General features: G+C 39.0%; 1 protein-coding gene across 1 annotated transcript in view; it reads left to right on the plus strand.

Annotated features, from left to right (window-relative positions):
- myom2b (myomesin 2b) overlaps positions 1–23275 on the plus strand; it is a 90167-nt gene that overhangs the window by 59055 nt on the left and 7837 nt on the right. The window contains exons 25-31 of the mRNA XM_062995958.1: positions 793–937; positions 1047–1109; positions 10192–10259; positions 10487–10600; positions 16869–16956; positions 17044–17082; positions 20660–20765. Coding sequence (XP_062852028.1) covers positions 793–937; positions 1047–1109; positions 10192–10259; positions 10487–10600; positions 16869–16956; positions 17044–17082; positions 20660–20765 — 623 coding nt within the window. The remainder of the gene's footprint in view (positions 1–792; positions 938–1046; positions 1110–10191; positions 10260–10486; positions 10601–16868; positions 16957–17043; positions 17083–20659; positions 20766–23275) is intronic.

Below are 23275 nucleotides of genomic sequence, written 5' to 3' on the forward strand. Positions count from 1 at the left end.
TTGTTTTTGTATTTTTGTAAACCTTTTTATTAATTTTAATTTATTTTACATATAAACACAAAGACGCTGTTCACCAGAGCTGAGATCTCGAATACATCGTATCGAATCTCGGCTCTGCCTTGTCGGCTGAGTGGCTACATGAACGATTGGCCTGTTTTTTAGATAAGGGGCGGGACTAAGCCGGATGGGGACTCTCTCTCAGACTAGTGCGATTACAACCTTTGCTGGCTGGTTGGTGGCGCATGCACGGACATAGGGAAGGAGTGCGGTAGAGGGTGTGGCCCTCCGTGCACAGCGCTGTACCACACTGCACTCGTCAAGTGTAGGTGATAAGATGTTCGATTGCTGTGCACGTGCCGGAGGGGGCGTGGAGCAGCCTCGTCCTCCCCAATCAGGAGCAGGGACCAGCATTAGTGAGAGGATGATTGACGGGTAGAAATTGGATGCGCTAAAGTGGGAGAAAAAGGGGTAAAAAAAAAAAAAATTAAATAAACACAAAGACAATTCCACCAGCTCGGTGGTAAAACAATGCTAGCAGCACCTCATATATACATGAATATATAAAAAATAATGATGAAAAGAAAGGTTCCATTCTAGCTTTACTGGCAGAGAGATACAGTGAGCTTCCGGCCTTAAAATTTCAAAAAAGGTGGTTCATAAGAACAAGGAAAAGCAGCTGACACAAACTAATTCTATTAAAATCCAGTGTTAAATAAAAGGCACATAAGGACATACCAGTAAACATACCAGCAAGAACAATTCATCTTTTATTTGACTTTTTTTGTACTCTAGCAAAGTAAGATGAGTCACGACGCAGCCACAGGCATCATTGAGATGGTGCTGGATCACTTTACTGAAGAAAACGAGGGGACATATACTGTGCAGATTCAGGACGGACGAGGAAAAGCTCAGTCCACACTGGTGCTCATCGGAGATGGTGAGGCCCTTTGCACTAGAGTTATTTATTTGAATTGTGTCTCAGTTTTTTGCCTTCATATTTCGACTTACTGAATTTTAACTTGTCTTTTCTTCTGTTTTATCTTTAGTTTTTAAGGCAGCTTTGGCTGAAGCTGAATACCAGAGGAGGGAGTACATCCGTGTGAAAGAGGGTACTGAGTTTTTAAAAAGTAGTAGTAAAATTATACAATGTACATAGTTGTTAATTACTTCTCAGGTTAAATACTGTAGATGCTCTCCAATAGTAAATAATCAAAAATGTAACATTATAGCACCCAGGTGTCACAGCGGGATATTCCGTTAGCACACCAGCACCGAGATTCTGAACACCCCGGTTCAAAGCTTGGCTCTGCTACCAGTCGGCTGGGCACCATTGGCAGTTCTTATATAGAATTGGTCACCGTGTCTGCTGGGTGGGAAAAGAACGGAATAAGTGGGTGGGATCTTTAAACGCTGTTCAAGGACCATGGTTAGCAGACCTAGGCGCCTGTGCAAAAGTGGATGAGCTTCATATGCAAATCCATCAAGGCACAGGTGAAAAAGAAGGGGTTGAGGGACTGTGCACATGTCAGAGGGGGCATGGAGCAGGCAAATATACCCTCCTTGATTGCAATTGGGTATACTAAATCAGGAGAAAAAGGGACAAAATGCAGAAATAAATAGAAAATGATGTAACATCACATGGCCAAACATTTGAAGGTACAATTTCTACTAAGCAGTTTTGGGTAGTCCAGCCAAACCTATAGCTAATATGTTTAGCATATTGCTCTTCAAAAGCTCATTTTAACCAAGTCAACGTACACTATATGGCCAAAGGTTTGTAAACACAACACTCAAACATCACACCCTTCTTTCCTGCTGTAAGAGCATGCACTCTTTTTGTAAGGTTTTTAAATGCTGGGTTTAGTTTCTATTCATCTACAAGTATTATGTATTAAGTATTAATATTGTACATCATCCCAAAGAGTTTTATGCAGTTAAAATCAAGTTTTTATGAGATTCAGTCAGATTCTTCCACACCAAATAGGGGAAATCATTTCTAATAGACCTCTCTTTGCGAATGGGGGCATAGTTATGATGAAAAATGGTGAAGCAGTCTTCAAACTTCAAACTCTGTCTCTATCTCTCTCATAACTATGCCCTTATTCACAAAAAGAGGCCTATTTAGAAATGATTTCCCCTATTTGGTGTGGAATAATCTGACTGACTCTTATAGAAACTTGATTTTAACTGCAAGCAACTCTTTGGAATTATGTCCAATATTAATAAATTATATATATATATATATATATATATATATATATATATATATATATATATATAATTATTCCTATAATATAATATAATTCCTGTAGCTGAATAGAACCTAAACCCAGCATTCATGTTATAAAATGTGTTAAAAACCCTTACAGAAAGAGTGCAGACTCTTGCAGCCTGAAAAAAGGAACTACAGAGGTACCTTGAAACTCTACTTCAATTGGTTCTGGGAGTGGCGTTGAGTTTAAAAGGTGCTGAGTTTTAAGGTATTTTTTCCCATAAGGATGTATGAAAAACCTGTTACTGGAACCTGGAACTGCATATATTTCAGGTTAATGTAAAATAATGGGGTTGTTTTTGACACTTATACACTGAAACTAACACAAGTATAATATAAAACACTAAAATACAATTGAAAACAGTTAAAAATCAATATAAAAATACAATAAAACCTGCACTTTACCTTTACTTCTTTATTGTTTTCTTATGCTTAGTGGAGAGAACTTATGAGCAGTAATAATTAAGAAAGGTTTTTAATACATTAATTCACATTAAGCTTTTTTTAAAGTGTTTTAGACTCTCTCAGAAAAGCTGATTCTTACAATTTCTCAGAGCCTCGAGTTGTAACACAAGTTTGAAAGTGAAACAGTTAGGAAAATGCAGCTAAACACAGATACATGTGGAGCTTTCAGAGTGGTTTTGACGGTTATTCCACACAAATGCAGATTCGTCTTATAGTTGCACTTTGATGACCTTTTACCGCACCGCTTAAGCCGAGCGCTGAACAAAACAGCAGTCGCAAACACATTGAGTTTAAGGGAAACGTTAAGTTTAAGGGAAACGTTGAGTTTGAGGGAAACGTTGAGTTTAAGTGAAATGTTGAGTTTAAGGGAAGCGTTGAGTTTAAGGGTACAAATTTCTTTCTTTTTTAAATGCATTTTATCCCTTTTTCTCCCTGATTTTTGGTCAATTATGAGGAGTCCCTATCCAACTTGTCCTACCCTATGAACAACAGCCAATCATTGTTTATGCAGCTGCCCAGCCCAGCCGGATGGCAGAGCTGAGATACAATACAATGTATTTAAAATCCCAGCTCTGGTGTGCTAGCGTTTTTTACCGCTGAGCCACCTGCGTGGTGTGTACAAATTTCTTGACAAAGGGTGTTGAGTTTCAAAGATTTTTAAAGAAAGTTTAGGGGACGTTGAGTTACAAGGTACCACTGTGTATATATATTAGTATATATATATATACAGTGTATCACAAAAGTGAGTACACCCCTCACATTTCTGCAAATATTTCATTATATCTTTTCATGGGACAACACTATAGACATGAAACTTGGATATAACTTAGAGTAGTCAGTGTACAACTTGTATAGCAGTGTAGATTTACTGTCTTCTGAAAATAACTCAACACACAGCCATTAATGTCTAAATAGCTGGCAACATAAGTGAGTACACCCCACAGTGAACATGTCCAAATTGTGCCCAAATGTGTCGTTGTACCCTCCCTGGTGTCATGTGTCAAGGTCCCAGGTGTAAATGGGGAGCAGGGCTGTTAAATTTGGTGTTTTGGGTACAATTCTCTCATACTGGCCACTGGATATTCAACATGGCACCTCATGGCAAAGAACTCTCTGAGGATGTGAGAAATAGAATTGTTGCTCTCCACAAAGATGGCCTGGGCTTTAAGAAGATTGCTAACACCCTGAAACTGAGCTACAGCATGGCGGCCAAGGTCATACAGCGGTTTTCCAGGACAGGTTCCACTCGGAACAGGCTTCGCCAGGGTCGACCAAAGAAGTTGAGTCCACGTGTTCGGCGTCATATCCAGAGGTTGGCTTTGAAAAATAGACACATGAGTGCTGCCAGCATTGCTGCAGAGGTTGAAGACGTGGGAGGTCAGCCTGTCAGTGCTCAGACCATACGCCGCACACTGCATCAACTCGGTCTGCATGGTCGTCATTCCAGAAGGAAGCTGACGCACAAGAAAGCCCGCAAACAGTTTGCTGAAGACAAGCAGTCCAAGAACATGGATTACTGGAATGCCCTGTGGTCTGACGAGACCAAGATAAACTTGTTTGGCTCAGATGGTGTCCAGCATGTGTGGCGGCGCCCTGGTGAGAAGTACCAAGACAACTGTATCTTGCCTACAGTCAAGCATGGTGGTGGTAGCATCATGGTCTTGGGCTGCATGAGTGTTGCTGGCACTGGGGAGCTGCAGTTCATTGAGGGAAACATGAATTCCAACATGTACTGTGACATTCTGAAACAGAGCATGATCCCCTCCCTTCGAAAACTGGGCCTCATGGCAGTTTTCCAACAGGATAACGACCCCAAACACAACCTCCAAGATGACAACTGCCTTGCTGAGGAAGCTGAAGGTAAAGGTGATGGACTGAACCCAATTGAGCACCTGTGGCGCATCCTCAAGTGGAAGGTGGAGGAGTTCAAGGTGTCTAACATCCACCAGCTCCGTGATGTCATCATGGAGGAGTGGAAGAGGATTCCAGTAGCAACCTGTGCAGCTCTGGTGAATTCCATGCCCAGGAGGGTTAAGGCAGTGCTGGATAATAATGGTGGTCACTCAAAATATTGACACTTTGGGCACAATTTGGACATGTTCACTGTGGGGTGTACTCACTTATGTTGCCAGCCATTTAGACATTAATGGCTGTGTGTTGAGTTATTTTCAGAAGACAGTAAATCTACACTGCTATACAAGCTGTACACTGACTACTCTAACTTATATCCAAGTTTCATGTCTATAGTGTTGTCCCATGAAAAGATATAATAAAATATTTGCAGAAATGTGAGGGGTGTACTCACTTTTGTGATACACTGTATATATACAGTGTATCACAAAAGTGAGTACACCCCTCACATTTCTGCAGATATTTAAGTATATCTTTTCATGGGACAATACTGACAAAATGACACTTTGACACAATGAAAAGTAGTCTGTGTGCAGCTTATATAACAGTGTAAATTTATTCTTCCCTCAAAATAACTCAATATACAGCCATTAATGTCTAAACCACCGGCAACAAAAGTGAGTACACCCCTAAGAGACTACACCCCTAAATGTCCAAATTGAGCACTGCTTGTCATTTTCCCTCCAAAATGTCATGTGACTCGTTAGTGTTACTAGGTCTCAGGTGTGCATAGGGAGCAGGTGTGTTCAATTTAGTAGTACAGCTCTCACACTCTCTCATACTGGTCACTGAAAGTTCCAACATGGCACCTCATGGCAAAGAACTCTCTGAGGATCTTAAAAGACGAATTGTTGCGCTACATGAAGATGGCCAAGGCTACATGAAGATTGCCAACACCCTGAAACTGAGCTGCAGCACAGTGGCCAAGATCATCCAGCGTTTTAAAAGAGCAGGGTCCACTCAGAACAGGTGTTGGGGAGTTGGTCGTCCAAAGAAGCTGAGTGCACGTGCTCAGCGTCACATCCAACTGCTGTCTTTGAAAGATAGGCGCAGAAGTGCTGTCAGCATTGCTGCAGAGATTGAAAAGGTGGGGGGTCAGTCTGTCAGTGCTCAGACCATATGCCGCACACTACATCAAATTGGTCTGCATGGCTGTCACCCCAGAAGGAAGCCTCTTCTGAAGTCTCTACACAAGAAAGCCCGCAAACAGTTTGCTGAAGACATGTCAACAAAGGACATGGATTACTGGAACCATGTCCTATGGTTTGATGAGACCAAGATTAATTTGTTTGGTTCAGATGGTCTCAAGCATGTGTGGTCTCAAGCAAGCGTGTGGCGGCAATCAGGTGAGGAGTACAAAGATAAGTGTGTCATGCCTACAGTCTAGCATGGTGGTGGGAATGCCATGGTCTGGGGCTGCGGGACACATGAACTCCAATATGTACTGTGAAATACTGAAGCAGAGCATGATCCCCTCCCTCCGGAAACTGGGTCGCAGGGCAGTGTTCCAGCATGATAATGACCCCAAACACACCTCTAAGACGACCACTGCTTTATTGAAGAGGCTGAGGGTAAAGGTGATGGACTGGCCAAGCATGTCTCCAGACCTAAACCCAATAGAACATCTTTGGGGCATCCTCAAGCAGAAGGTGGAGGAGCGCAAAGTCTCGAATATCCGCCAGCTCCGTGATGTCGTCATGGAGGAGTGGAAAAGCATTCCAGTGGCAACCTGTGAAGCTCTGGTAAACTCCATGCCCAGGAGAGTTAAGGCAGTTCTGGGAAATAATGGTGGCCACACAAAATATTGACACTTCAGGAACTTTCACTAAGGGGTGTACTCACTTTTGTTGCTGGTGGTTTAGACATTAATGGCTGTATATTGAGTTATTTTGAGGGAAGAATAAACTGTTATATAATTTACACTGTTATATAAGCTGCACACAGACTACTTTTCATTGTGTCAAAGTGTCCTTTTGTCAGTGTTGTCCTATGAAAAGATATAATGAAATATTTGCAGAAATGTGAGGGGTGTACTCACTTTTGTGATACACTGTATATATATATATATATATATACTGTATATATACTGTATATATATACTGTATATATATAGTGGCGATTTCTCTAAGACTGCAAGGGAAGCTCAGCTTCCCCTAAAATGTCAAAAATTAAATGGTCAAATATGTACAGTTGTGTTAACATTTCATTGACTACAAATTCGTTAGAACACGTTCATCTCGAAGACGAGTTCGTTCAGAATCAGCTACTTATCACAAATCGACTGACTCGATTTTGTTAACTCCCGTAGCGTCAATGCATTTGCCCGTAGAAGCTGAGCGTCTATTCACTTCAATGGGACTGCATGGAACGGTTTTTTTCATTGCTTCGAAACTCGCCGGTCATTGGATAAATGCCTCGATTTTGTCCCGCTCCCGGACGCTGAGCGTCTCTGGGGTGAATGGAGCTGTGGGCGGGTCTGAACACGGGGGTTCTGCAAGATGGTTGGAGGATCAGTTGAATGGCTGAATCCCATTTTGATTGACAGCTATTTTGAGATCTACACGTCACTTAATCACTGGGAGCTTCAGTCTTATCGCGGATTTTGGCCAACTGCAACCCATTTCTTGGTATTTGCTTGGTGAAATTACTTGACCATTTTCATTGTTCATTGTGTAAATAAAACACACTCATAGTACAACCCCTGGCAAAAATTATGGAATCACCACTCTTGGAAGATGTTCTGTCAATTGTTTAATTTTGTAGAAAAAAAATAAATCACAGACATGCCACAAAACTATCATTTTTCAAAATGTCAACCTTCTGGCATTAAGAAATAATAAAAAAAAGAAACAAATATAATAGTTGTGGTCAGTCACAATTGCTTTTTTTAGATCAAGTAGAGGAAAAAAATATGGAATCACTCAAATCTGAGGAAAAAATTATGGAATCACTCTGTAATTTGCAGTTTAAAAACAAAACATCTGCAGCAGATTAGATTTGCTAATTATTCTTCAGTTTAAAAAGAGTGCTTACACCTCGGAGAGCTGTTGCACAAAGCAGATTGTCATGAATCATGGTTCCAACACAAGATATGTCAGTTGAAACAAATGAGAGGATTATAAAACTCCTTCAAGAAGATAAATCATTGTGGAATGTCGCAAAAGATGTTGGTTGTTCCCAGTAAGCTGTGTTTAAAATCTGGACCAAGTACAAACAAAATGGGAAGGTTGTAAAAGGGAAGCATACTGGTAGACCAAGTAAGACATCAAAGCATCAAGATAGAAAACTTAAAGCAATATGTCTTGAAAACAGAAAATGCACAACAAAACAAATGAGAAACAAGTGGCCGGAAAGTGGAGTCAATGTCTGTGACTGTGACTGAACTGTAAGAAATCACCTAAAAGAAATGGGATTTACATACAGAAAAGCCAAACAAAAGCCATCATTAACACCTAAAAAGAAAAGAACAAGGTTAAAGTAGGCTAAAGAAAAGCAATCGTGGACTGTGGGTGACTGGATAAAAGTGATCTTCAGTGATGAATCGCGAATCTGCATTGGGCAAGGTGATGATGCTGGAACTTTTGTTTGGTGTCTGTCCAATGAAATTTATGAAGATAACTGCCTAAAGAAAACATGTTAATTTCCACAGTTGTTGATGATATGGGCCTGCATGTCGGGTAAAGGCACAGGGGAGATGGTCTTCAATAAATGCCAAAGTCCACATTGAAATTTTGGACGCTTTTCTTATTCCATCAGTTGAAAGGATGTTTGGTGATGATGACTTCATTTTTCAAGATGATAATGCATCTTGCCATAGGGCAAAGGACGTGAAAACTTTCCTTCAAGAAAACATATAATGTCAATGGCATGGCCTGCAAATAGTCCGGATCTCAATCCATTTGAAAATCTCTGGTGGAAATTGAAGAAAATGGTCAATGACAAGGTTCCAACCTGCAAAGCTGATCTGGCAACAGCAAGAGACAGTTGAAGGCAGATTGATGAAGAATACTGTTTGTCATTAGTTAACTCCATGCCTCAGAGAGTTTAAACCATTATAAAAGCCAGAGGTGGTGCAACAAAGTAATAATGGTGCAGTGTTTTCTAATGATTCCATAATTTTTTCCTCAGATTTGAGTGATTCCATATTTTTTTCCTCTACTTGATCTAAAAAAAAGCAATTGTGACTGACCACAACTATTATATTTGTTTCTTTTTTTATTGTTTCTTAATGCCAGAGGGTTGACAGTTTGAGAAATGATAGTTTTGTGGCATGTCTGTGATTTATTTTTTTTCTACAAAATTAAACAATTGAAAGAACATCTTCCAAGAGTGGTGATTCCATAATTTTTGCCAGGGGTTGTATTTGTTTCAGGACACTGGTCAAGTCCCTGGAAAAGACGCCTACTTGGTACAATAGGATCATAGGCCATTTTCCTTAAAAGGAACGGAGGGCAGAATTTATGTATAAATAAATTGACAAATTTTATGATGTAAGCCGACAATGAGCTCCCCCTCTTTGAAAGACCATCAGCCGCCTGTGATATATATATATATATATATATATATATATATATATATATATATATATATATATATTAGGGCTGTCAAACGATTAAAATTTTTAATCGCGATTAATCTCAGAATTTCATATAGTTAATCACGATTAATCGCATTTAATCGCATTTTTAAAAAATCTGTGTAAATGTTATAGAAAACAAGGATTTTTAAGTGAAATGTTACAATTAAAATGGTGAACACATTTTATGCTAAATGTACTTATGTTAAAAACTGCTGGGACAAGAGAAAACTGTAAGGGAGTTTTATTCACTCAAGAGACCCTTGACTTCGTATAAATGTCAGATTGTAGGTTAAAATTTCTCCATCAGCAAACATTGTGAGTGTGTTTTGACCCTTTGGGGCTTCCATAGTGCATGGAATAGCATGCTTGGCTAACAGTATGACTCTAGCTGTTTGCTATTCGGTAACAGAGGAAGTAATAAAGTATTCTGCTCCCGACAACTTGTGAATATACTGTGTATTTATTTCTTTATTAAGCAAGTGCATCATTATAATGCTCGGTTACATTATGTTAACAAACCGCAAATGCAACAAACGGTGGCAAGTCCGACGTTAAAACGTTGGTGCACGGTCAAGTCTCAACATGAACTACGGATGACTCGCAGGGCCAAATAGAATTTGCGTTAACGGCACTATTTTTTTTAATCGCGTTAAATTGAGATTGCGTTAATGCGTTATTATCGCGTTAACTTCGACAGCCCTAATATATATATATATATACGTATATATACACAGTACCACTGCCTCTAGATTTGGATGTGATGTTTTTGCATTGTGTTTACAAACTTTTTTTTTTAACCTTATTCTGTGCATTGGCTCAGTTAAAGCTGAGTTAAAGCTCTTTAAGGCTGCATACAGTTGAAATATTTGAACCAAAAGTCTACAAATAACTGATGTGATCAGCAGATGTGTTCTAATTACTAATATAATATTTTAATATGTACAATTATCTCTCTTTTCCCTAGGACCTCATTTTAGCCAGTTCCTGTCTGTCCACGTAGGAGATGATGCCAGCGTCAGTATCATCTGCAAGGCAAGTCAGACAGTGCTTGTGCCCAGTACACACATCTCAAACAAATAGCCTGACTTTATTGTCCACATAGATCCAAATGACTTATATGTCAGGCTTTATTTGTCTCAGTCATAAAGATATCATTGTGGTGGCTCAGTGTTCCAAGCAACTCTGAACGGCCATATATCAGGCTTTCTCCATCATCACTGCCAACCGCCTGATGTGCGTTTGGCCTCCCCTCTCCTCAGGTGGCTAATCTGAAGAAAGAGTCTGCATTTCACTGGTTTAAGAACGATGTGGAAGTGATTCCAGGGGTGCCTGCTGACCTGAGCTCTGGAGTGTGTAAACTCCCACTGTCTTTGGTAAGATCTTGGATTTACTCGATATTAGACTCTTAATAATTTTAACTGTGCCATGCTGTTGTTAAGCTTAACCAATAACACAACAGAAATTCACAGCAATGTAACCTTTATACAGCCTGTCAACAAAAAATAACATCCACTTATCTAGACAATTGCAAATATGTTACATTCTGTTTGAGGGGCACAAAAGATGATATCTTCTTGATTTCAAATTCTGAAAAGTAAAAATGCAGTTCTGTTTCCTATAAATATGTGCTGACATAACTGACAAAATAAGTCTGGATAACCGTGCCTTCTACATGGTGCTACTTGAACTTTGTATTCATCTTTTTACCACATACTGAAGATCTTATTTTAAATAATACTAAAGAAAATTGGCTGCTTTTTAAAATTCTTTTAGATCTTATGTAATCCAACAGGTATTAAAAACAAAGCAATTAAAAGTTAGGCTATATATTCATAATATTGTTACCTATAATATAGATACAGTGGTACCTTAAAACTCAATGTCAGTTGGTTCTGGAGGTGGCGTTGATTTTAAAAGGCATTGAGATTCAAGGTATTTTTTCCCATAAAGATGTATGACAAACCTGTTAATGTGTTCCATGGTCCTGTGGAACTGCATATATTTCAGATTAATGTAAAAAAAATGGGGTTGTTTTTGACACTTCTACACTAAAAATAACACAAATATAATTTAAAAAAAAACACTGAAATACAATTGAAAACAGTTGAAAATCAATAAAAATACAATGAAAATGCACTTTACCTTTACTTCTTTATTGTTTCCTTATGCTTCTTAATCATGGAGATGCTTGATGTTGGAATACCGTATTCCGTTCAGTAAAGGTGCATTCACATGAGAAGCTTAACGTGACTTATTGTACTAAAACAACTAGTAGGGAATTTCATTAGTGGAGAGCTTATGAGCAGTAATAAATAAGAGAGGTTTAATGTTTCTATGTCATTCTTTTAATACATTAATTCACATTAAACTTTTCTTTTAACATTAGGGGTTTAGACCCTCTCTAAAAAAGCTGATTCTTACAATTTCTCAGAACCCTGAGCTATAACACAAGTTTAAAAGTGAAACAGGAGAAATATCCAGACAAGCATAGAGCCATGTGGACACTTTCAGAGTGAATTTGATGGTTATTCCACACAAATGCAGATTTGTCTCATATAAGCTCTTTGATTAAGTTTTACTTTCTTAACGAAGGGCGTCGAAGATTTTGAGTTTAGGGGACGTTGAGTTACAAGGTACCACCACTGTATTTCATGATATAGTTAACTCAGCACCATGGCTTGGTGGGTAGCACTGCCCTCTTACAGCAGAAAAACCCAGACACGCAGAGAACATGCAAACTCCACTCAGTGCTACCCACCAAGCCACTGTGCTGCCCCATTTTCTAAAACAGCACAAATTAAATATTAATCATATTATAAAAACATACTGCTCCTTATAAGTAAAAAATGCTGTTTAATTTATGTGGTATATGGCAACACCAAAGAATCGACATGCAGCAATACAATATACAATTCAAACATTTTATAATATTTAAATATACCAAACGCAACATATGAACTGTTTATTGTTGTTTCATGTCAATAGCCAAGGTTATATACTACAAAATACAGGGTACTCTGAAAAGATTTGCTGCTATAATTATGGTAATTCTGAAATATGTTTGAGTATGGTTCTATAAGACTCTCTGTTATCTGGGGTTATTATGTTGGGTAAGCAACGAGTTCTGAACTGAAAAGCTTTACAACTGAAAAGCACTCTTAGACTCTGAAAACATCCCAACAACCCCATTGTTCTCTCAATTCCCTCAACACTGAGACAAAACAGCATGGAATATGTAGTCATAGATGTACATTAATTATAATTATAGGCATTTTAAAAAACATAGGTTTATAAAACAGGGCTTATAAAAAATAAAAATAAAAACAACATTATGCTGATATGCTAAAAGATGGATGAATGGACAACAGATGTTCAAATGAAATAATTGCCGACTATTAATAAAGAAAGAAATTACACATTAGCCGAACACAAGTTAAGCTTATAACCGAACTATGAGGGTTCTTCAAAAAGTTTCTGCACTTTTAAACTATATTTATTAAGAATTTCAAAAACAAATTACATCACTTTTCTACACAGTCAACCTTCCGATGCATTTTTCCCAGCGTCAAACCAACCTTTTAATACCATCAGCAAAAATGTTTTTGGTTGAGCGTGTAGCCACTGATGCACCGCTGCTTTCACATCATCTTCAAATGAAAATCTTCTTTCCCTTAAAGCTTCTTTGAGTGGTCCAAAAAGGTGGAAATCAGATGGCGCTAAATCCGGACTATAAGCTCTCCCTCAGTCTCTCAGTCTCGACCAGTTACTACTCCTCCTGCCCTTACCGTTTCCAACCAAAATATAAAAGTGTGAAAACTTTTTGAAGATCCCTCATATTTATTTTGTGCACGATGTGCCATCTAGTAATGTACGTTCTTGTCTAGAAACTTGGTGGTCTGTTGACCGCTAAGGCGTGTTATAAGTAAGCAAAACTAACAGTTTTTGTAATAGGAAGTCACACTGGTCAAATGACCAGTGCTCAGCGCTTTTAGATACAAGTAGGTTCAGTGTTAGGGCTTCTAGTGTTATGTAGTCACCCCCTAACAGTGGGTCCATGGGATTTTGTTTCTATCATATTGGAAGAGACAGCCTGGCTTGTAGTCACTGTTACAGTTCATTCCAGTGTTGTTCACTGGGTTGAGGTCAGGGCTTTGTGTGGGCCACAGTCACATCAAACTGGTCAAACAATATTTTTATGGCCTGTGGTTTGTGCACAAGGGCACAGTCATGCTAAAAGAGGCAAGGTCTTTCCCCAAACTGTTCATAAATTTGGAAGCATAGAATTTCTTTTATAGTATTAAACCTGAGCTTAATAATTTAGTTATGTGCCAATGCAAACTCTAAAGTGTTTTATTTGAACGTTGTAACTAAAGTTTTACAACAATGGATTACATTGTTTTGTTTGCAGGGTATTAGAGATGCTGCAATTATGGTGCAACTCAGCTGCAACAAATGTTATTAAACTGCACAATATTTGTGCTAGGAAAAATCCTGCATTCATATACTTTGACAGATTTGTTAGGAGTGCCCATTTAAGTTTCATGTTCCGACATGTTTTTATTTTATTTTTACAATCTATTGTACTATCCTGTTCTATTGCAAATCATATTTGAGGATAAATGTGGCTGAATGGGAATAATAATGATGCAGATGTTTTGATAATTTAGATAAAATGGTTGACTCCTCAAATGATGAAATGTGCCAAATGCTCTGGTTAACTGAAATATTTAGACTACATTTAGACTACTGCCAAACAAATATGCACCATAATTTACCTAAATCAACCACCAATACATTTGACTTAACCTAAATGCCACAGCTGAAAAAGTCTGCCTTACCTAAGAAAAAAGTACAAAGACCCAACAATCAGTGTGTTGGGTTTTTACTAATATTTTGTCAGTCATAATTATTGAAAAATTTATATATTGAATATTCATTCATTCATCTTAATTAACCACTTCATTCTAAACAAGGTCGCGCTGGGTAGAAACACATCCTGGACACGACACCAATTCATCACATTCACTCTCAGTCTTAGGGCCAATAAAGATCAGCCAATCCAATTTGCATGTATTAGGGAGGAGGAGGGAAACTAAAGTTCCTGGAGGTAATGTAGACATTGAGAAAAAAATAAAAATAAAACAAACAGAGCTGAGGTCTGAGCACCTTGGTAACATCCACACTAACCTCTGCCCCTCTGTGACAATATGCTGGAATATTGCAAATATGAGTACCCCCAGGTAACACTTGCTCAGGGCTAAAACACACCATAGACAGTAAGCCAATCCATTATGGGCATCATATTTATTTTTCTACATGGTCACCTTTCCCAGCATTGTACCAACTTTATAATGCCATCAGCAAAAATGTTTTTGGTTGAGTGCGTAGCCACTGATACACCGCTGCTTTTACATTATCATCACATTAAAATCTTCTTCCCCTTAAAGCTTTGGTCCAAAAAGGTGGAAATCAGATGGCGCTAAATCCGGACTATAAGCTCTCTCTCAGTCTCTCAGACATGACCAATTACTACTCCTCCCACCCTCACAAAAATATAAAAGTGCAGAAACTTTTTGAAGATCCCTTGTATATATACAGTATATACAGTATATTCACTAACTTACTCATACTTTCTTTGCTTTCAGGATTTTTCAAACCTCTAGTGTTCCAGTTAATAACACATATTTTATAAAGAACATGAAATAATAAACTACCTTTTTTTCTTTTTTTTCAGTTCATCTAATCTTGGCAACACTTGTAGCCAAACAGAAATAAAAAATTTGACTTTGAATATTTATCCCAGAACAATAGTTCCTGATTGCAGCTGTGGTCACTTTAAAGTTCCAAAATTGCTGATCAACTGCAAGGCTGTACTTAATTTTCATAGTTTTTGGGTGTATTTGCACTAGATTACAGGCTGTGCCACTTATTCTGACAAAATACAAACCCCATTTTCAGAAAAGTTAGGACGTTTTGTAAAAAGCAATTAAAAAAGAATCTATTTTGGTATATATTGTATATTTCTCTTGAATATACTGATTTACTTTTTAATATGTAGTATGTGGTTTGGGGTGGCACTGTTGCTTAGTGGGTAGCACTGTCGCCTCACAGTAAGTCCTGGGTGGGGCGGTCCGGTCCTTTCTGTGCAGAGTTTGCATGTTCTCCCTGTGTTTGCGTGGGTTTCCTTCAGGAGCTCTGAAGGAGCTTATTAGGATTAATAATAAAAAAGTGGCAGCATGGTGACTCAGTGGGTAGCGCTGTCACCTCACAACAAGGAAACCATGGGTTCAAATTTCTGGCTGGGCAGCCAGGGTTCTTTTCTGTGTGGGGCCTGCATGTTCTCCATGGGTCAGCGTGCTCTAGTTATCACTCACAAGTCCACAGACATGCAGTCAGGCCGACTGGAGCTACAAAAAATGCCCTACATGTGAGTGTGCATGAATGTGTGTATGTGTGTCCTGTGATGGACTGTCGACTTGTTTGGGGTTTTTCCTGCCTTTCGTGTACTGAATTGGACCCACGGCAACCCTAAACAGGATAAAGAGGTGGTAAAACAGACAATGAATTAAAAAGAAAGTAATTTTAAAAGATTACTTACACAACGGGGTTATAAGTTCAGCTTTTTCCATTATAATCAGTTACAAGAACACTGTGTGACCTTATGTACCAAAACTGCAGTTAGTCAGTAGTCATGATTAATGAATTAGGAAAATTGAAAAGCTGTTTTTACCTTATTGTATATATATATACTGTATATATATATATATATATATATATATACAGTATATACAGTATATATATATATATACAGTACGTATATATATAAAATGATCAGCCATAACATTAAAACCACCCCCTTGTTTCTACACTCACTCTCCATTTTATCAGCTCAGCTCCACTATATACTGTATATATACAGTCTGAAAACTTTATTTTCATAAATGCTTTGGAATGTCTCACAAATGGTCTTACCAAGTATTTATTTGTGTTTACATGCTTCGTTTCATGGAAAGCTTTTAATTAACAGATAAAACTGTATAAAAAAGTCCATGTGTTTGCTTTCTTCCAAAATGTATTCCAAAATGTCCCGATTCTAATCCAGAGGACAGTTATTTGGATTTACAGGTGTAGTGGTGTTAGTCTCTGCATCAACTTGCCAATCCAAAGTGATTTTTAGAATCTACTGCTTGTCTCTTGCCACCAGCATAGTGCATGTAACAACTATAACAATATGTTAATACAGGCTTTGAATATTTTCAAAATGACAAAGTGAAACGAGAGTACCCAAACAGAAAAATGGCAAATGAATATGCAACAGTTCTAAGAGCACAATTATATAATACAATATTAGGGAATAGGAAACAGTTCCAAAGCTAATCAGCCTAACTTCCTTTGTCTCCCAGTACACAATGATTTGAATAGCATTTGTGCTTCAGCAATAATCCAGTTCTAGCAGTTCCAGGTGTGGGTGCTTTTAGCCCACGCTCATTTTCATCTTCGTATACGACTAAAGGGAACAGAACTTATACAGTAATACTTTTTACTTTACTTTTTAAGTTACGTGAGCATCCCACTGAAACCTTACCCAAGTGGCCTATTTCACAAAGAAAATTTTTTTCTTTTCTGAAACCCTGCCTGCAGTTCTCCAAAAAGGATGTAGGAGTGTACAAAGCAACTATCAGCGATGAGAGAGGACAAGATGAATCTCAGGTGGATATTTCTGGCAAAGGTAATGTCACTCTTGAAGTACTTAAATGTTTCATATTTGTGCATCTGGAAACACATCACCTCAGTTTCCCTTTTCTCTTTCCCACAGTCTTTGACAACATCATTAATGAGCTCTCGCGTGTGGCCGGTACGTATAACATTAGCATTTCAGCATGCTGTGCCGCTCATTGGGCCTCTCGAAAGCTAGTCAGCATTCAGTGCAGAACCACAGATCGATGTCAGATCGACAAGGTTTTACTTAATAGATTTAAAGACTGGAGCTATCTTAAACCGAACATGAATTACAATTAAGCTTTTTATGATTTCCCATATATCATCTTTAGCACTGATGCAGGATGACTGCTGAGTCATGATGGAGAAGATAGAAAATTTGCTCCCAGTGCAGTCTGGCTAAATGTCAACCCTTAGAACTTTTATGTAGTGGACTAGGTTTCATCCGTTCTGTAGTATCTCAATGTACAAAATGAGAAAAAAAATGGGAAGGCTTTCAATAGTGTCAAAAATAGTGTACAGTATGTGGCTTACTATTTATTAAAATATTATTCCACAGTACCTCTATATTTATGTGAACACATTTTCACTACATTAAAAAACAATCGTTTCTGGTATTTTTAATTTTTTTATTTTTGCAAGCATAACAGCCTGAGATGGTGTAACTGTCTTGCCATAAATTCACATAAACAATTTAAAAAAGTAAGCCTGTAGGTGAACTGGCAGTTCTAAATTGCTACTAGATGTTGGTGAGTAAGTGTGTTTAGTCATGTGATAGACTGGTGCTTTATTCAGTACTACACTGATCAGCCATAACATTAAAGCCACCTCCTTGTTTCTACACTTACTATTAATTTTATCAGCTCCATTTCCCATATAAAAGCACTTTGAAATTGTACAATTACTGACTGTAGTCCATCTGTTTCTCTGCATGCTTTGTTAGCCCCCTTTCATGCTGTTCTTCAATGGACCACTACAGAGCAGGTATTATTTGGGTGGTGGATCATTCTCAGCCTTGCAGTGACACTGACATGGTGGTGGTGTGTTAGTGTGTGTTGTGCTGGTATTAGTGGATAAGACACAGCAGCGCTGCTGGAGTTTTTAAACACCTCACTGTCACTGCTGAACTGAGAATTGTCCAACAACCAAAAATATCCAGCCAACAGCGCCCTGTGGGCAGCGTCCTGTGATCGTCTCTGACTTTACATCTACAAGGTGGACCAACTAGGTAGGAGTGTCTAATAGAGTGGACAGAGACAGGACATGGTATTTAAAAACTTCAGCAGCGCTGCTGTGTCTGATCCACTCATACCAGCACAACACACACTAACACACCACCACCATGTCAGTGTCACTGCAGTGCTGAGAATGATCCACCACCTAGTACCTGCTCTGTCGTGGTCCTGTGGGGGTCCTGACCATTGAAGAACAGGGTAAAAGCAGGCTAAAAAAAAGTATGCAGAGAAATAGATGGACAACAGTCAGTAATTGTAGAACTACAAAGTGCTACTATATGGTAAGTGGAGCTAATAAAATGAACAGTGAGTGTAGAAACAAGGAGGTGGTGTAATGTTATGGCTGATCAGTGTATATGACACACCATGATAGGATAAAAATAAGGATTCACAGTGATAGTGATGCAAAGTACCAGTGTGACTGGAGAACTGTGCCTGTTAAATGTGAATGAATGGGTGAGCTGCTAAAATTGTGGTTAGGGTATTGTGCATAAAGTATTAAAGACTATAAGTAATTCATGTGGTGGAGTGAGAAGGTCAGTAGCTGTTCTACAAAAAAAAAAGATTATATACACTCTTACCGTGAGTCAAAAAGGGACCTCTGTACCTTTGTCCATGACAATGGCAATTCTTTTTTTGGCAATGAAAGAACAAAATTCTTTCATTGTTGCAGTGCCAGATCATGATAAATAATTCAGACTGCTGATTGGCTAGAACTTTGATGTGTTACCAGTGGGGCTGAGGTTTATCGCCTTGGCTGAGCACCAGTTCTTAAACTTCGTAAACAGTATGTGCATTTCGCATGGCCACTTTGATTTCGGCTTTCATAGCTGTGAGTTTTACAGATCTTAATGCAGCAAATCTTTAAGTCCTTCATTTGTCCAGTTTTTTAGGAAGCTCAGAATCAGAATCAGCTTTTATATTGCAAGTATGTTAACACACACAAGGAATTTGTTTTCGGCTGTTGTTAGCTCTCTACAATGTACAAACAATACAAAAAACAGACAAAACTATACAGATAATGTACAAATTTAACATGCTAGACAGAATTTAGTATATGTAAAGAAAATAGAAAAATAGCATAAATAAATAGTAAAAAATTTAAATGAAATTACAGTAATGTACAGTATGAATAAAGTGCTCTGTGGCATGTAAACAACAGTTCAGTTCTGGTTATTAATATGTTTGATGGCATTTGGGAAAAGTAAGCAAGTAATTTACTTCAACTTTAAATTTAATTTACTTACTTTAAAACCTTCAAGCACAAGCAAGTTCTTAATTAAAATTCTGTCTTCAGGGCCGCTCAGGTGGCGCAGCGGTAAAATACGCTAGCACACCAGAGCTGGGATTTCAAATACATCGTATCGAATCTCAGCCCTGCCATGCGTCTGGGCTGGGCGCCTACATGAACAATGACTGGTTGTTGTTCATACAGGGTGGGGAGCCAGATAGGGACCTCATAACTGATGCAATTATGACCTCTGCTGGCTGACTGATGGCGCCTGTGCAGAGTTGGGGAATAATGCTGATCAGGGTGTGGCTCTCCATACACAAAGCTGATTCGCATATGAACTCGCCTCGTGCAGGTGAAAAGATGCAGTCGGCTACTGCACACATGTCGGAGGGGGCGTGTGTGCGTTGCAAAACTCCTCAGTCAGCAGTGGGGGGTTGTATCGGTAGAGGTGAAGAATAACACAATCAGGGTAATTGGATACAACTAGATTAGGGAAGAAAAATGGGGGTAAAATCTGAGAAAAAGAGAGGTAAAACATAAACAATTTATTTTGTGTTTTAATAATGTCATCTGCTGGTGTTAAGCAGAAACACAAAAGCTTTGTCATGGTGACCAATATTTTAAATAAGTTGGTAAACATTGGTAAACATTTGCCAAAGTTATGGGCACTATTATATATAATAGATAGAAAGAGAATTTAAAAAGTTACTTACGTATTTGTGATTGGTTCATATGCAATGCCATCATTTTTACTGGAGATTTATTTCCCTCACCCTTTATTTCATATTCCCTTTATAAACACATCAACTTTTCACCAAGTAAAACCTCTGACATGTTTAAAAAAACATACCATGCCAATTTAAAAACAGCATTAAACAAGTGGATGGAAAATAAATTCTGTATGCAGTATCTTCTGCATGATTTATGAGATGGTGCCTGCTCCCAAAGCCCAGTGTTAATACTAATGTCCTGATAGCTCCATAGGGTTTGCATTATTAGTTGATAATACAAACAGAAATTACACTGTACCATGGTTCCTAGTGTTTCTGGTATTTTTTGGCTGAGCCCCACATCGATCGCATTGCTGCCTTGTGGGACTATGGCATGTCTTTCCATGTCCCATCACTAATCCCCTTTCCCCAAACCAATCGCCAGTTTCTCTTCTCCAAACCCCATGGTGCATCTCAGCCCAAAACTGACAAGTGTTCCAGCAGAAAACCTGTGGTTCTTTTTGACTTGAACAGGGGCCAGCGCCTCTGAGTTGGTGATCCACTGCACTGCTGAGGGCATCATGCTGCAGTGCCATATAAAATACTACACAGAAGAGATGAACATATACTGGCAGCAGAAGTACGTATATTCTTTCCTTCCTGTCTATCCGCAACATACTGAAGTCATTGAATAGCATGATAGGAGCTGCATTATTGGTGGCACAGTGGTAAAACATGCTAGCACACCAGTGCTGACTGCTTGAACTTGGCTCATATGAGGGTGTGACTGCTGGAGGGAATTCCTCATAACTGCTGCAATTATTACCTGTATCTGGCATCTGCACAATGCGATGGAGATAATAGAGATCTCTCTATACACAATACAGATCTCCCTATGAACCTGCCTCATGCAGGTGATATAAAGCAGTTAGCTACTACACACATGTCAGAGGGAGTGTGTGATAGCCAGGGCCCTCCTCGGTCAGGAGTAGAGGTCAGCAGCTGTAGAGGAGGCGAAATTAAATAATTGTATATGACTAGATTGGGAGAAAAAATGTGGAAAATGCATTAAAAAAGAAATGAGATGAGTACGCTCACTCTCAATTCCGAGCGGAATGCCGGCCCTGCATGTACACACTAGTTGAGTGTGTGGTGTGAGAAGTTGATTATTGATCTATGGGAAATTAGCAGACCAAGTGACAGGCAATGTCAATATAAATCAAATTTATAGTTACCTAATGCTTCAACCCAGGGGGAAATTACAGCATGTAGAATGCTAACACTTGCTGAATTAGATTGTTGTCCTATATGCAGGCCACTTCTGTTCCACATTCATAGCTGTTCTAATCCTTTTATTTACAATCTGTGTACATTTTCTTCATTTACTTACAATGTTATTTTATATACACTGATCAACTATAACATTAAAACCACCTCCTTGTTTCTACACTCACTGTCTATTTTATCAGCTCCACTTACCGTATAGAAGCACTTTGTAGTTCTATAATTACTGACTGTAGTCCATCTGTTTCTCTGCATGCTTTGTTAGCCCCCTTTCACCCTGTTCTTCAATGGTCCGGACTCTCCCAGGACCACTACAGAGTAGGTATTATTTGGGTGGTGGATCATTCTCAGACTTGCAGTGACACTGACATGGTGGTTGTGTGTTAGTGTGTGTTGTGCTGGTATGAGTGGATAAGACACAGCACACCTCACTGTCCCTGCTGGACTGAGAACAGTCCACCAACCAAAAATATATCCAGCCAACAGCACCCTGTAGGCAGCGTCCTGTGACCACCGATGAAGGTCTAGAAGATGACCTCAAACAGCAGCAATAGATGAGGGTTCGTCTCTGACTTTACATCTTTAAAGTGGACAGTGAGTGGACACAATATTTAAAAACTCCAGCAAAGCTGCTGTGTCTGATCCACTCATACCAGCACAACACACACTAACACACCACCACCATGTCAGTGTCACTGCAGTGCTGAGAATGATCCACCACCCAAATAATAACTGAGAAACAGATGGACTACAGGCAGTAATTGTAGAACTACAAAGTGCTTCTATATGGTAAGTGGAGCTGATGAAATGGACAGTGAATTTATATATATAAATTCGCAAAGACACACACATGTGCACACCCACATACATAAATATTTATACATGTGCCACAATTCTGATACATTCAGTTTTCAGTTACTCTCTGCCTGATGGCTCTGGGGACAAAGGATTTTCAGAGTGTGTCCGTAGAGCAGCTCTGTGACAGTAATCTGCCACTGAACACACTTCTCTGTTTCAGTAAGGTTGTCTGCAGTGGATGATTTTTATTGTCCATAATGGAAAGCACTTTGCACAGAGTCCTTTTCTCTGTCTCAGTTGCTAGTGATTCTAACTCCCTCCTTTTTTTTTTTTTTCTTTTTTCTCCCCCTTTAGCGCATCCAATTATTCAATTTTGCATCGTGCTTCCTCTCTGTCTATGCCGAACCCTGCCCTGACCGAGGAGATCGAAGCTAACCCATATCCCCTCCGAAACATGAGCAGCAGCCGGATGCATTTTTGCCACCCACACATTTAAGAGTTTGGCGCCACCTAGCGTTGCATGCGGAGAGACACACCCTAAGAGCACTCATTCCTCATCTCTTGTGCAGGCGCCTCTAATCAGCCGGCAGAGGTCGTAATCGCATTCTGACAGAGAGAGACCCACATCCGGTTCTTTGTCCCACCCCCCATACTGAGCAACCAGCCAATCGTTGCTCATACAGCCACTCAGCTTCGAAAAGGTGAAGCATAGTTGGATTCGATACCAGGTACTCAGAATCCAGCTCTGGTTGCAGCGTGTCTTTTTACCGCTTTTTACATCCCTCCTTTTAATGCTGCCTCCCCAGCAGACCACAGCATATAAGAGGGTGCTAGATTGATAAAACATCTGCAGGAGTTTCCTACATATGTTGTAGGATATGGGTATCTGGGTATCTCCAAAACAAAACTAAAAACTGAAGCAAAACGGAAAGTATCTACAAACCTGCATTGAACTCTTCTGTTTAGGAAACTACATACTCACATGTCAGTCAGAGTGTGGCCTGTCACCAGTGAAAGGCATTGGAACTAGTTATTACAGCAATGGAAGAAGGTCGACTGGTCTTGGTA

Source organism: Trichomycterus rosablanca, chromosome 5 (genome assembly GCF_030014385.1).
Source record: "Trichomycterus rosablanca isolate fTriRos1 chromosome 5, fTriRos1.hap1, whole genome shotgun sequence".
Taxonomy (NCBI): Eukaryota; Metazoa; Chordata; class Actinopteri; order Siluriformes; family Trichomycteridae; genus Trichomycterus; species Trichomycterus rosablanca.